The sequence below is a fragment of the Prunus persica genome, chromosome G4 (genome assembly GCF_000346465.2).
Source record: "Prunus persica cultivar Lovell chromosome G4, Prunus_persica_NCBIv2, whole genome shotgun sequence".
Classification (NCBI taxonomy): Eukaryota; Viridiplantae; Streptophyta; class Magnoliopsida; order Rosales; family Rosaceae; genus Prunus; species Prunus persica.
In genome coordinates this window covers 4,882,451-4,897,476 of record NC_034012.1, presented here as the reverse complement: position 1 = coordinate 4,897,476, position 15,026 = coordinate 4,882,451, and the positions used below count along the sequence as shown (strand labels likewise).

The following is a 15,026-nucleotide window of genomic DNA, read 5'->3' as shown; positions in this document are numbered from 1 at the left end:
ATCATGGAGGCAGACAAGCTCAAGGTCTTCTACGGGTTCGACCTGCTGTGTAACCGATTCCTCTCTAGGGTCTTCAGGTCGTTCAGTGCTGGCTCAGGGAAAGGCAAGAGCCTAGGTTACTGCAAGGGCCTCACTCCTATGCTGGCGATTGGTTGACTTGACTGTTGAAGCATAGCAGCTTCGGTCGCCAAATTGGTCGCCATACACCGTGCCTGTGCCATGAGGGGTAGGGAACTTCAGCAATAGCATACGTGTGGAAATGAAAACCTTCATTTGGGCCAAGGTTGGACGCCTAAGAATGACGTTGTAGGTTGTGGGACAGTCAACAATGAAGAAGGGAGTGGTGATCGTCTCCCGTTGTGGTGCTGAAACAATAGAGATAGGGAGATGGATGCTTCCAATGGGCTGGACAACAACACCAGAGAAGCTCACCAGGGGTGTGACGCTTCAGTCGAACAAATGAGTAGAGACTTGGAGCTCGTTGAAAGCATCAGCAAACATTACACTGATCGAGCTGCCATTGTCCACCATGATACGCCCAACGTCGAAGTTAGAAATGTCTGCGTGGATAATGAGCGGGTCATAATGGGGGAGAATAACACCACGTTCCTCCTCATCGCAAAAGGTAATGGGGGCCCAGCCTAATTTTTGCGTCTTCGGCAAGCGTCCCTGTTCGGTGCGGAAGAGTTGGTGATCATTGGTGGAGCGAACATAATGTTTGATGGAGTTGTTGGAGGTCCCAGACATGGTAGGACCACTAGTCCTTGAGGAAAACGACCTTGCCTGAGCATCTATACTACAATAGCCTTGTATTCTTACAAGTAACTACCTAAAATTTAAAGTAGAGAAAGATGATTATGAAATTGGTTGATACTAAAAATAAATTTAACAAAAACAAATATGATCGAAGGAAAGAGTTTTAAAATATCAATGTATAAAAGCACTAGAGTTTCACCATCACCTAGCAATCCTATGAATTTTTACCAATTACTTATGATTCGCACATGCCACTTTGAAGGTTAGGTTTTCCTAATTTATATTCTACTTAAAACCTCCAACATAGAACGTATATCCAACATGCAACCCGTCCGGACGTTCGGATCAAATCTGAACATGAAAGACTCATTAAGTTTTGTGAAAACCCTTTGAAAAACCATGCAACCCTTAAGATGTGGTGTTCATCTTAAGTGAAATTACAATTATTAATCACAAGAAGCCAGCGTCAATTTCAGGGAACCTTCCGACCAAAATTGCATTTAATTACTTTTCTAAAGATCCTTATGGTGATCAGGCATTAAGACAATTAGATAGTTTAAACTTTAAAACAGTGATTAACAATTCAAAGTATGCATGCACTCAATCATAAGCATTTAAATAAAAATCACATATTCATGCTAAGGTTCAAGGCTTCACCATAGCAAATGAAATTTAGTTATGCATATTCATAATTGAAATCCAAGAAAATACCATTCGAATGAATAAGAATGAAAACACCTGAAAGTCGCGAAAACCCAAAACCCTAGCAAATGCTCCAAAAGCCGAAAAGAAGTTCCAAAATTTTCTGTGAAAAGGAGCTTAAATATCTCCTAAAACCTAGCTGCCCAATCCCCACAAGGAAACTAAGTTAAAATAAAATAATACTAGGAAATAATGTCCAAATTGGATTAGGAGAATCTGTCCATAATCTGCGTAGCCAAGTTCTGGCCTCAAATCTCCTCGAAATCTGGCCCAAGAAAGCTTGTTTGAAAGATAAAAATATTTTGAACACTTCTCTAGAAGGCCACGAACCCATCCGAGGTCATCTTGGGCTCCCAAAATGCAATAAATGCCCAAAACGTCACTATTCCAGCACCGCACACTGCTCCTTTATTTTATTGCCAGAACATAACCGCTTGGTAGAAAAATCTGAAATTTTGGCATGGTCAACCTAAGTGACTCACAGACGTCCTCCAATTGAAATTACTCCAAAATTCGCCCATTTGATTATGTTTTGCTCTAGAGGAAATCAAAAGTCTTATATTGGAAATATAATTCAAAGTATCAAAATTCTTTCAAAATATTAACCAAAATATACTAAGAATGAGGTTAAATATATAATATAAAATATACTCATCAACCATCACCGATGATGGAGATCATGTTGATCTGACGTTAGTGAAAGTTAGATGGGGGTGGAAGGTTGTGCACATTTTTATCCAACTTCCCTTCACGGATAAGTCCTTCAATGATGTTACGCAAATCAACACAAGATTCGGATGAGTCTTTCTTTATGCATCAGCCTTTGAGAGTTTTAGGATGGAGATGACTATGCATTTCATATGGTCATAATTAAACATTATATTGGTGCTTACTAGCTGTCCAAACAATAAAGAAACTTCATTTTTTCAACAAACAAATAATAATGCAACTTTTCCCAAATTTTTTATGATAACTTCTTTAATATGAATTGAAATGAGTGACAAAAAACGACAATTGAGATTATTAAATCATTTGTATGGCCAGCATCAAACTGATGAGGACACTGATGTACAGTTATGGAAGTCTCTTGTTGGTTTCTTTGCTATAACAAAATGTAAATTGCTCTCCCTTTTTTGGGTTCCTTGTTCACGTTCTTAACGTCCTGCAAATTTATTTATTTATTTATTTATTTATTTATTTATTTATTTTTGTAGATTCGAGATATTCGCAGACAATTTATAAAAAACAAGAGGTGTTGATATACGTTGTCTGTAGATAATTCGTTTGCTTTGGAAATTGAAACCCACCCAAACTTGTTGAAAGAAAAGAAAAAGCTTAGGAAAAAGTATGGTTCCTCTATATATATTTATATAAAAAAAGGATTAGTTTGCAATATAATAATTTTTATTCATCTCTTTTGTCAAAATGTTTCTTTTTCCTACTTCACTTCTACTCATTAGTAATGAGCTTTCCTCGTTCATGTTCTTAACTTCCTTTTCTGTCTTCTTTGTGCTTTCTCAACTGTGATTTATGATAATATAAAGAGCTATGGTAAATTAGATGCTGTAGGTAAATTAAGTGCTTTGATTTCAGACTGAATGGTCATCATTTACGGGAGTGATTATAGTGGTTGGGCTTTGATCGGCCACTTTTTGCACTACATGTTCATCGACCACTAGCCCAATGAATTTTACTTCAAAACCCAAATTCTATTGTGTGTTTTTGAAGAGTTAGGCAGCGGTTCTAGGTGTTTTTTTCTTTTTCCCAAAGTTAGAAAGGCGGAGGGGTTTTTCTCTCTCACACACACTACCAAGGTGACATGGAGTCCGAACCGCTCAAAGGTTTGATAACATTAGAAATGTAAATCTGTTTATTACAAGAGTTGATGAGTTTGTCAAATTAACTACCGCTAATTTGTATAGTTAATGCCAAATTAACAATTAAAACTGATCTTATTTGTCTTAATAGGTGTCTGGTTTAATCGGTTTGAAACTTAGAATAAACTCACCATATGGAAAGCGAGCCTGCTGGTATTTTATATATTATGTAATAGATCATAGCACAGCAAAGTTGGTATTAATAAAATGGATTAAGGGGTGAAAAACCATAGAAAAAGTCCATACAAATCTGAACTACAAAATTTGATGTGTTTGTTTCAACTTTGAAGTATAGAATTGTTATGTTTCATTTCACAAAATACTAAAGAAAATCACTAGTATTGAGCTTAGGCTTAAACTACCAAACGTGTCGAACCAAACAATCGAATACTTATTTGATTTGGTTTGGTTTTCTCTCCTGATTTTAGCTCAAATTGTAGCTCTCAACGATGAAATGATTTGTTCGTCCAAACCGCATCAAACAATTTATAAATACCAACTAGGAGAGCAATTAATGCGTCAAACAAATTATATCCTTCATATATTGAAAAGAATGAAATCACATGGCCAGTTTCTCAATATCTGAGTACCGAACCTTGACATATTGTAATGCTTTGCTAACATAATGCACCGGGTGCTCAGCAGCTTCATGTGGTCGGACGAGCACCGAGCTAACTGTTGTGGCCGGGACGGAGAGGTAAATTGTGAGGGTGTCCCCAGGCTTGGGGGTTGACAACAAAGGGGCCTAGCTCATATACTCATTGAGCTCACAGAAAGCTGTCACATTCGGCAGTCCATGTGATGCTTCGCTTGTTTCCCTAGAGTTCCTTGAAGAAGGGGGTGCAGCGATCGGTGGCCTTAGAGATAAACCTGGTTAGGGCTGCAACATGTCCTGCAATGCTTTGGATGTCCTTGGCCGTGCTGGATATCTTCATGTCTAAGATGGCCTAGATTTTTTCTGGATTGGCTTCAATACCCCGCTGGCTAATCATGAAGCCAAGGAATTTCCCTGAAGCCCTGCCAAAGGCATACTTCGTGGGATTGAGTCGCACTTTATACTGCTTCAGGATGGTGAACATGGCAGATAGGTTAAAGATGTGCTGGTCAGCAGTGTGACTTTTGACTAGCATGTCATCAACATAAACCTCCATGGTGTTGCCAATCAGGTGGGCGAAAAGGTTGTTCACAAAACGTTGATAAGTAGCCCCAACGTTCTTGAGCCCGAAGGGCATCACCTTGTAGCAGTATAGACCAAGATCAGTAATGAAGGAGGTATGGGCTTGGTCATTAGGATGCATGAAGATCTGGTTGTACCCAGAGTAAACATCTATGAAGCTGAGGAGGGCGTGGCCAGCTGTGGCGTCCACAAGCTGGTCAATTCGAGGTAAAGGGAAGCTATCCTTTGGACAAGCCCGATTAAGGTTTGTGTAGTCCACACATATGCACCAGCCTTTCTTTGCTTTGCGAACCTTCACCAAATTAGCCAGCCAGGTGGGATAGTCCACCTCCTTAATGAATCCAATGCTGCTTTGCTTATCCACCTCCCCCTTCATGGCCTCGTACCTCTCTGGTTCATAGGCGCGACGCTTTTGCCGAACGGGCCGGGGGGCAGGATTAACGCTTAGCCGATATCAGGGGATATGCCCGGCATATAATTGTAAGAATAGGTGAAGACTTTAGAGTTGAGGCGAAGGAACGCCACGAGGTCAGAGCGAAGCTCTTGGAAGAGGGAGGTGTCGATCCAGAATGTCATCATAGAGGCAGACAAGCTCAAGGTCTTCTACGGGTTCGACCTGCTGTATAACCGATTCCTCCCTAAGGTCTTCAGGTCGTTCAGTGCCAGCTCGGGGAGGGGCTAGAGCCTAGGTTACTGCGAGGGCCTCACTCCTATGCTGGCAATTGGTGGACTTGACTGTTGAAGCATAGCAGCTTCGGGCGCCAAATTAGTCGCCACGCACCGTGCCTGTGCCGTGAGGGGTAGGGAACTTCAGCAATAGCATATTTGTGGAAATGAAAACCTTCATTTGGGCCAAGGTTGGACGCCTAAGAATGACGTTGTAGGTTGTGGGACAATCAACAATGAGGAAGGGAGTGGTGACCGTCGCCCGCTGTGGTGCTGAAACAATAGAGATAGGGAGATGGATGCTTCCAATGGGCTGGACAACAACACCAGATAAGCTCACAAGGGGTGTGACGCTTCGGTCGAACAAATGAGCAGAGACCTGGAGCTCGTTGAAAGCATCAGCAAGCATTACACTGACCGAGCTGACACTGTCCACCAAGATACGCCCAACGTCGAAGTTAGAAATGTCTGCGTTGATAATGAGTGGGTCATAATGGGTCATAATGGGGCAGAAGGTAATGGGGGCCCAGCCTAATTTTTGCGTCTTCGGCAAGCGTCCCTGCTCGGTGTTGAAGACTTGGTGATCATAGTGGAGCGAACATAATGTTTGATGGAGTTGTTGGAGGTCCCAGACATGGTAGGACCACTAGTTCTTGAGGAGAACGACCTTGCATGAGCATCTATACTACAATAGCCTTGTATTCTTGCAAGTAACTACCTAAAATTTAAAGTAGAAAAAGATGATTATGAACTTGGTTGATACTAAAATTAAATTTAACAAAAACAAATATGATCGAAGGAAAGAGTTTTAAAATATCAATGTATAAAAGCACTAGAGTTTCACCATCACCTAGCAATCCTATGAATTTTTACCAATTACTTATGATTCGCACATGCCACTTTGAAGGTTAGGTTTTCCTAATTTATATTCTACTTGGAACCTCCAACATAGAATGTATATCCAACATGCAACCCGTCCGAACGTTCGGATCAAATCTGAACATGAAAGACTCATTAAGTTTTGTGAAAACCCTTTGAAAAACCATGCAACCCTTAAGATGTGGTGTTCATCTTAAGTGAAATTACAATTATTAATCCCAAGAAGCCAGCGTCAATTTCAGGGAACCTTCCGACCAAAATTACATTTAATTACTTTTCTAAAGATCCTAATGGCGATCAGGCGTTAAGACAATTAGATAGTTTAAACTTTAAAACAGTGATTAACAATTCAAAGTATGCATGCACTCAATCATAAGCATTTAAATAAAAATCACATATTCATGCTAAGGTTCAAGGCTTTATCATAGCAAATGAAATTTAGTTACGCATATTCATAATTGAAATCCAAGTAAATATCATTCGAATGAATAAGAATGAAAACACCTGAAAGTCGCGAAAACCCAAAACCCTAGCAAGTGCTCCAAAAGCCGAAAAGAAGTTCCAAAATTTTCTGTGAAAATGAGCTTAAATATCTCCTAAAACCTAGCTGCCCAATCCCCACAAGGAAACTAAGTTAAAATAAAATAATATTAGGAAATAAAGTCCAAATTGGATTAGGAGAATCTGTCCATAATCTGCCCAACCACGTTTTAGCCCCAAATCTCCTCCAAATCTGGCCCAAGATAGCTTGTTTTAAAGATAATAATATTCCGAACACTTCTGTAGAAGGCCACGAACCCATCCGAGGTCATCTTGGGCTCCAAAAATGCAATAAATGCCCAAAACGTCACTATTCCAGCACCGCGCACTGCTTCTTTATTTTATTGCCAGAAAATAACCGCTTGGTAGAAAAATCTGAAATTTTGATATGGTCAAGCTAAGTGACTCACGGACGTCCTCTAATTGAAATTACTCCAAAATTCATCTATTTGATTATGTTTTGCTCTAAAGGAAGTCGAAAGTTTTATATTGGAAATATAATTCAAAATATCATTCTTCCAAAATATTAACGAAAATATACTAAGAATGAGGTTAAATATATAATGTAAAATATACTCATCAACCATCATTGATCGTGAAGATCATGTTGATCTAACGTTGGTGAAAGTTAGATAGGGGTGGGAGGTTGTGCACATTTTTATCCAGCTTCCCTTCACGGATAAGTCCTTCAATGATGTTGCGCAAATCACCACAAGATTCGGATGAGTCTTTCTTTATGCATCAGCCTTTGAGAGTTTTAGGATTGAGATGACTATATGCATTTCATATGGTCATAATTAAACATTATATTTTTGCTTACTAGCTGTCCAAACAATAAAGAAACTTCATTTTTTCAACAAATTTAACAAATAATAATGCAACTTTTTCCAAATTTTTTATGATATCTTCTTTAATATGAATTGAAATGAGTGACAAAAAACGACAATTGAGATTATTAAATCATTTGTATGTCCAATTTGAAAATAAGTTTTTGACAACACTCTAGTGGGGGACCACACCAGAGGAGGTGGATTTGGTACCTTTCAGGTGATCACGTTTAGTCAAGTGTTTATGAAGGAACTTGTTTCTATTGTAAACGTGTTTGAATAGTCTGCATCCTCTACCAATACCAATGTATTCAACACTTGTCCAGAAGCTTAGACCATATTCCATCCAGGGACGGACTCAGAAATATGAACTCGTAGGGTCATAGTGTAAAAGTTCAATTTTTTTAAAAAAATTAAAGCTTGGTGGGGAGAGGGTTAAAGTTTGTGGGTGGGTGGAGATTGGGGATTTAGGTTTAGGAAATAGGGGTTTTGGAGTTTTGAGAAGGGTCTGTTCTGTTTGGTCGAAGAGAAGAGTCTGTTTCAACTACAATCTGTTCTAATTTTTTTTTTCGAAGACCTGGACCAAAACGACTTCGTTTTGGCCAGGTCTTTTTAAAAAAAAAATTCATTGCTGCTGGTCCAAAACGACGCCGTTTTGGTACCAGCGCATTTAAAAAAAAATTTCGCTGGGTTCAAAACGACGCCATTTTGGATCCAGCACGTTTTTAAAAAAATTCGTTGAGATGGTCCATAGAGTCGTTTGACCCTATTGACCCCACTTTGGGTCTCTCCCTGATTCCATCACTGTTGGAGCATCAAAGAATATATCAGTGCTATTTTCTTTGTGTTGTATTTCTCATTTCAACGCACAGAAAACAAATTGGTGACATTTAGTCAAGTGTTTGGTGGTCACGTTTAGTCAAGTGTTTGGTGAAGACAATTTAGACCAATGGCTGCATTTTTCTTTCAACTCAAACTACTTATATAAGTGAGCTCAGAGCTCATACCATTCCACATGCAGAGAGAAATGGAGATCTCTCACGTAAAACTAGTTCCAGTCCTGCTTTTCATCCTTCTCAATTCAGTTTGGTGCACAACTTCAAACTCAATTTCTGAAAGCTTTCTTCAATGCTTTTCCTCCCACATACCTTCAAACTCAAGCAGCAAAATTATTATCACCAAAAACAGTCCTGCTTATTACTCAGTCTTGCAATTTTCCATACAGAATCTCAGATTCTTCAACACTCCAACACCAAAACCAGAAGCTATCATTACTCCTTTTAAACACTCTCATGTTCAAGCAGCTGTAATTTGTTCCAAGAAAGAGGGCATACAAATAAGAACCCGAAGCGGGGGGCATGACTACGAGGGCCTATCTTATGTATCGATAGCTCCTTTCATCCTGATTGATCTTTTCGAACTTCGGTCCATTGATATTGACATAGAGAATGAGATCGCTTGGGTCGAGTCTGGTGCTACTCTCGGGGAGTTGTATTACGCAATTGCACAAAAGAGTAAAGTCCATGGCTTTCCAGCAGGGACTTGTCCAACTGTTGGTGTGGGGGGACATATTAGTGGAGGTGGATATGGTTCCTTGTTCAGGAAGTATGGTATGGCAGCTGACCATGTCCTTGATGCTAAGATTGTCGACGTTAATGGCAGAATTCTTGACAGAAAGTCCATGGGAGAAGATCTCTTTTGGGCTATTAGAGGAGGGGGAGGCGCAAGCTTTGGAGTCATTCTGTCATGGAAACTTGGGTTGGTTCCGGTTCCTCCAATTGTAACAACTTACGTGGAATCAAAGACCATGGAAGAAGGTGCAACCAAACTTCTTTCTAAATGCCAAACAATAGCAGATTGGATGCCTGAAGGGTATTTCCTGCGTGTGGTTACAGGAGTTACAAATGGTACAGACGGTGGAAAAACTATTGAAGCTGAATTCAGTTTCTTGTTTCTTGAGACTTATGAGGAACTTCTTCCTTGGATGAAAGAAAACTTCCCAGAGTTCAATTTAAGCCGGAGCGCATTCACTGAAATGAGTTGGATTCAGTCTATTCTATATTCCGCTAGCTACTCAATAAATGATACAGAAGCTCTGCTTAACCGGAGTCAACAATCTAGGAGCTTCTTCAAAGGAAAATCAGACTACGTGACAGAACCAATTTCAGAAGCTGGCATGGAAGGTTTATATCAGACAATGTTTCAACTAGACGCATCCACGGTGATACTGACACCTTTTGGCGGAATAATGAGTGAGATTTCCGAATCAGAAATTCCTTTCCCACATAGAAAAGGAATCTTATATGAAATCCAGTATTTTGTCACTTGGGATGATGACACAGAAAGTGAGAAAGATGTTAGCTGGACAAGACTGGCGTATGGCTACATGGCACCATATGTTTCCAAGTCCCCAAGAGGTGCCTATTTGAACTCCAGGGATCTTGACTTGGGGATAAACAAGGATGCTAACACAAGCTATGCAGAAGCAAGCATTTGGGGTTTGAGCTACTTCAAGAATAACTTCAGGAGACTTGCTCAAGTGAAGACCGTAGTTGATCCTGGTAACTTCTTTAGAAATGAACAAAGCATCCCCGTGTTACGATCTGGAAAAATGAAATTCCAACAACAACTAGATGCGTCTCTGTAATAGAATGAACAGCAAATAGATAGGTTCGGCTTCATTTGCTCATTCCATTGTACCACGTTACCAACCAACGAATAATAGAACCTCATCTGTTGCCTTTCTCTTGCTGTGAAGATTGAAATCCATTCGCAAAACAGAAGTATAATTTTATTTCAAATGATTTAAATATTTTAATTCCTGCTTTGATTGTCAAACTGTTTATTTGATGAAGTCTTCTTCTGTACAATCTCCCAGGAGATTTCTCTGCTCTGTTATCAGAACAGAGAAGACAGAACCAAATTTCAGAAGCACCTTTCTGATATCTTACTTTTAACTAGTAACAGCCTATGACTCCTGAGTTGGAGGATTGAGATGCATATGATCATATAAGTCATAATTAAGCACTCATTTGCTGCTTACTAGGCGTCCAAACAATAATGCAACTTCATTGTTTTCACAGACAAATAATAATGCAACTTTTTAAAAAAAAATTTATGATAACTTCTTTAATACGAATTGAAATGAATGAAAAAAAACGACATTGCGATTATTAAATCATTTGTATCTCCAATTATAAAATAAGTTGTTGAGAAGAATCTAAATCGATAGAGTTTTGTTTTCATACTCTTAGGGGTTCTCTAACGTATTCTTCAATTTTTTATTTTTTATTTTTTATGATATGCTTCAATATTTTAAACGACACTTGTTTCTTGTTTTATTCTAACTGACAAAAATAAGAGAAACATATTGAACCTTTGCTTTGGCTTCAATGTAAACTTAATGCCCGCATTAGAATATTTAGTCATATATCCATTCTTAATACTAATGATATAAATAAACTTTGCACTTTTAATTTTTATAAACAAAACTAAAAAATGAAAGCTGATCCTATTAAATTTAATTTTGATTATTAAATTACTTTGATTTGTTTTAAGAAATTGATGGCAGTTTTGTAATTTAAAACAAGTTAAAAGCCTCTTTGTTATGTTGTAAATGAGTTTTGAGTATGTTTCTAAAGTCCATTTCATATATGTTTTTTAAAATAATTTGGGCCCCTATATTAGGTATAATAGTGAATCTCCCACTTTCCATGGCTCTCATGTTCAAGTAGCTATAAATGATGAGAAACTTTAAAGTCTAGAGATGACGCTAAGTGAGAGAGCACAGGATGGGATGGATGGTCAAGTCGATGATGCCAAGCAGGAGAGTACACGATTGTAAGGGCAGGGGGGGACAATGGATGAGTGAGAGGAGAGGGAAAGTGGGTAATTAAAGACCATATTTAGAAGGACCCTGAAAGATTAACAAACTAGTACGTAAGTCATTGATTTGATAAAAGTCATGAGTAAAGACAAAGAAAACTAAATTATCATGAGTAAAACAGGCAACAAAGAGAAGATTAGTACGAGGAGAGGCAAGACAAAAGATATTTTGAAGAAAAAATTGTGTAACACCCCGACTCCAAATTAAACCCCTTATTTAAATTATTTAAGGGAAATTACAAATTTACCCTTGAGATAGGGGTATTTTAATCATTTTCTTACCTGGAGAGAGTTTGGGGCAGTGACTAGTATTTTTGGATAGGTCGTACTGAGAGGAGTTCGCAGACACGTAGTAGGCTCGAATCGGAGTTGTAACGAGAGAGATATGGTCAAAAGAAACTCAGTGGTACAATCGTAATTATTTCAAAATAGAATTTTTATAAAAAATCAGATTTCTCTCTCTCTCTCCCGCCCGCGTGGTCTCTCTCTCTCTCTCTCCTCTCTCGGGCGCGCTACGGCAGCCGGCCACATTTTGGCAGACCGTTCTCTCCTTCGGCCACCGATGACGACCGGGCTGGTACCAAAATGACCGGCTCCCGCCTCCAGCCCAGCGGTTTCGCCGGAAAATGGAGAAGAAGCAGCCGGTGACAGAGGAAATGAAAATCGTGACCTCTCACATGAAACAAGAAAGTGATTTTATTATATTGGAGGAGAATATCCATAGCATAGTGTCGGCTAATTGGCCGCACTTGGAGAAATGTACTATAGGATTTGGGAGGAGCAAAGTTCATGGCTTTCCTGCTGGAGTTTGTGAAACAGTTGGTGTTGGTGGGCACATAAGTGGTGGCGGCTATGGAAACATGTTGGGGAAGTATGGCCTTGCTGTCTGTGGACAATGTCCTTGATGCTCAGATTGTTGATGTTCAGGGGAGGCTTCTTGACAGAAAATCAATGGGAGAAGACCTCTTTTGGGCTATTAAATGAGGAGGTGGAGGAAGCTTTGGAGTTATTATTTCATACAAATTGAAGTTGGTTTCTGTGCCTGAAATTGTTACAGTGTTCCGGGTGGAGAGAACCTTGGAAGAGAATGCAACTGCCGTCGTTTTGAAGTGGCAAGAGGTGGCGCCAACCACAGACGATGGTCTTTTTATGAGGATGCTTTTGCAGCCTGTGACTTCTAAAGTGAAGAAGGGTGAGAAGACTGTTAGGATCTCAATTTTGGCAGAGTTTCTCGGCAATGCCGACCAACTTGTGTCATTGTTGGGGAAGGAGTTTCCTGAATTGGGTTTGAAGAAGGAGAACTGTATGGAGATGAGTTGGATTGTCATTGGTGGGCTAATTTTGATAATGGGACTAAACCTGAAGCGTTGCTCAATAGAAATCCCAATTATGCAAATTTCCTGAAAAGGAAGTCTGATTATGTTCAAACCCCAATCTCCAAAGATGGGTTGGCGTGTTTATGGAAGAAGATGATTAAGCTTGGCAAAACAGGGTTGGTGTTCAATCCATATGGTGGGAAAATGAGCCAAATTCTGGCCTCTGAGACGCCTTTTCCACACCGTGCAGGGAACTTGTTCAAAATCCAGTACTCAGTGAATTGGGAGAAGAATTATCTCACACAAAGCAGAAGGCTTTACAGTTACATGATCCATTTGTGTCCAAGAATCCAAGAAGTGCTTTCTTGAATTACAGGGACCTTGACATTGGTATCAATACATTTGGTGACAATAGCTATGAAGAAGGGAAGGTTTATGGATTGAAGTACTTCAATGACAACTTTGATAGGTTGCTGAAGGTGAAGACTGCTGTTGATCCAGAAAATTCTTCAGGAACGAGCAGAGTATCCCTACGCTTCCAAGTAAGGCATAGGAGAATTTAGCTGTTGACACAGCTTGTATTGGTTATTGATTCATCAACTATAAGTTTTAAAAAAAAATAATGTGACTTAGATGATGAGTATTTGGTTACTTTTGATTGAGCACTTGTCATAGTGAATATACAAAATTTATACAATGTACTCTTTGATTTTTAGATTATGAGAGATGTGACACGTACAAGAAAACTACAAACAATCTCATTCATTCTAGTTAATGCAAATGGTAGGACACTAACATGATTGACAGTGTCTACCTTTCAAGGCTGATTTTAACAATTTCTTTCTATCGTCTCTGATTTGTTTGATTGCTCAATAATCTGAAAGAGTCTCTCTCTCAACCATTGGAAAAATAAAAAGAACTGAGTTGATGGGTTATGAGTCTTTTTTTCTCTGTTTTTCTTTGGGTTTATTTCTTTCAATATTCTCTATGAACAAAATTATCCGTACATATTCTTCACTTCAAGCTTAAAAACCACTTTCCTTTTTATCAAAGTCAGAATATATGTTCCTTTCACAATGGCATATAGGTAAAAGTGAGTGAAAATAGCTATCATGGAAAACTCTTATCTGCAATGAAGCTTCGGCTCTTGACTTTATGGTGTTCACACGTTTAGAATTATGCGTGTGGGATCCCATCCACTGCTAGAGGAGGAATACAATTATACAAGGTCTGGGCCTCAGCCTGTTCCCTATGACTAAGTCCTCTCCCCATAGAAGAACTTTCATGTGGGATGCCTCGCACATGACCCTTTTGGCCTTTTTCTTTTGTGGGCTATCACCATGTGCTTTACTGTTATTGTTGTGTATCTTGAAATAGTGAGAACATTTTTGCATTCACTTTAGTTATGGATACTCCAATTTTTTCTAACACTTTGAGGATTATGGATGGTTGGTTTGCCAAATTGTTGGTGATTTCCAGTCAGTCATCAAGACTCCTTGTGAATGCATTCAACCCATTTGATGATAATCAGAAACCAATTTGCATTTGATTTAACTACTAAGCTCAAAGTGAAGAGATGTACATTTTAGCGCTCTGACTCTGGCTTGCCATGTTACAGGGAGTATATGTTTGTTATGCTTTTGGTCCTGTAAATCATAAATAGTTTTAACTCAAATTACCACTAGCTTTTCCATGGCCTGCTTATGCATGAGCTTCCTACTTTCAGATAGAGGCTTGAACCCCAAGTTCATAAGGGAGTTAGACATGATTCTAGATTACCTGGAATTAATAAATAATGTAAACAGAACGTGTTTGATTGGATGGTTAAACACTCAAACTACAATCTTCACATACATTTTGTTTCCTACTCCTGACCTCTCCAGAAGTTGCTGACGTTGGTTGCTGATATTGCAGATGGAAACTCAGAAGTGAATAGCGGGTCAAGTTCCAACTTACCAATGGGGAAGCTATTCGTTCTACTGATATACTTGCTTATCGGAGGATGGTAACGAGAAACGTTTCCATAGTCAAGACTAGGATCCTTCATAACCTTTTTGTTTTGTTTTGTTTGATTTTTAAATTCTCTGTTTAGTAAGTTCTTATTTAGCATATTGTCAATCCCTAAATTTTTTGTGTAAATTGAAGTCGTTTTAGGCTGGGGTTGAAAATCAGCATCTTAACTGACAGAAATATCCTGGTTTTTTTAATATAAAAAAAGAACCTCTAGTTAGTTGAGGGCGGCTTAGTTGATTCTCTGGTTAGCGTAGGACAGATGTAGGCCATGCAAATAGTGAGAATGCGGCACTTTATAGAAGTGATGAGTTATTTGCTGATGTATCCAAGACAAAATCATGCCAAATTTCATCCAAGAATTTTTTCACTTGAAGTTTCCTTTTATACT

At 38.9% G+C, this 15,026-nt stretch overlaps 1 protein-coding gene and 1 pseudogene across 1 annotated transcript; both read left to right on the top strand.

Annotated features, from left to right (window-relative positions):
- Nucleotides 8,430-10,218, top strand: LOC18779326 (berberine bridge enzyme-like 8). Its single transcript, XM_007214352.2, has one exon. The coding sequence runs from the start codon at nt 8,440-8,442 to the stop codon at nt 10,069-10,071; it is 1,632 nt and encodes a 543-aa protein (XP_007214414.2). The 5' UTR covers nt 8,430-8,439; the 3' UTR covers nt 10,072-10,218.
- On the top strand, nt 12,049-14,866 carry LOC109948515 (annotated as a pseudogene).

Coding starts and splice junctions, on each gene's coding strand:
- LOC18779326 (XM_007214352.2), top strand. CDS start 8,440: ATGCAGAGAGAAATGGAGATCTCTCACGTAAAACTAGTTCCAGTCCTG.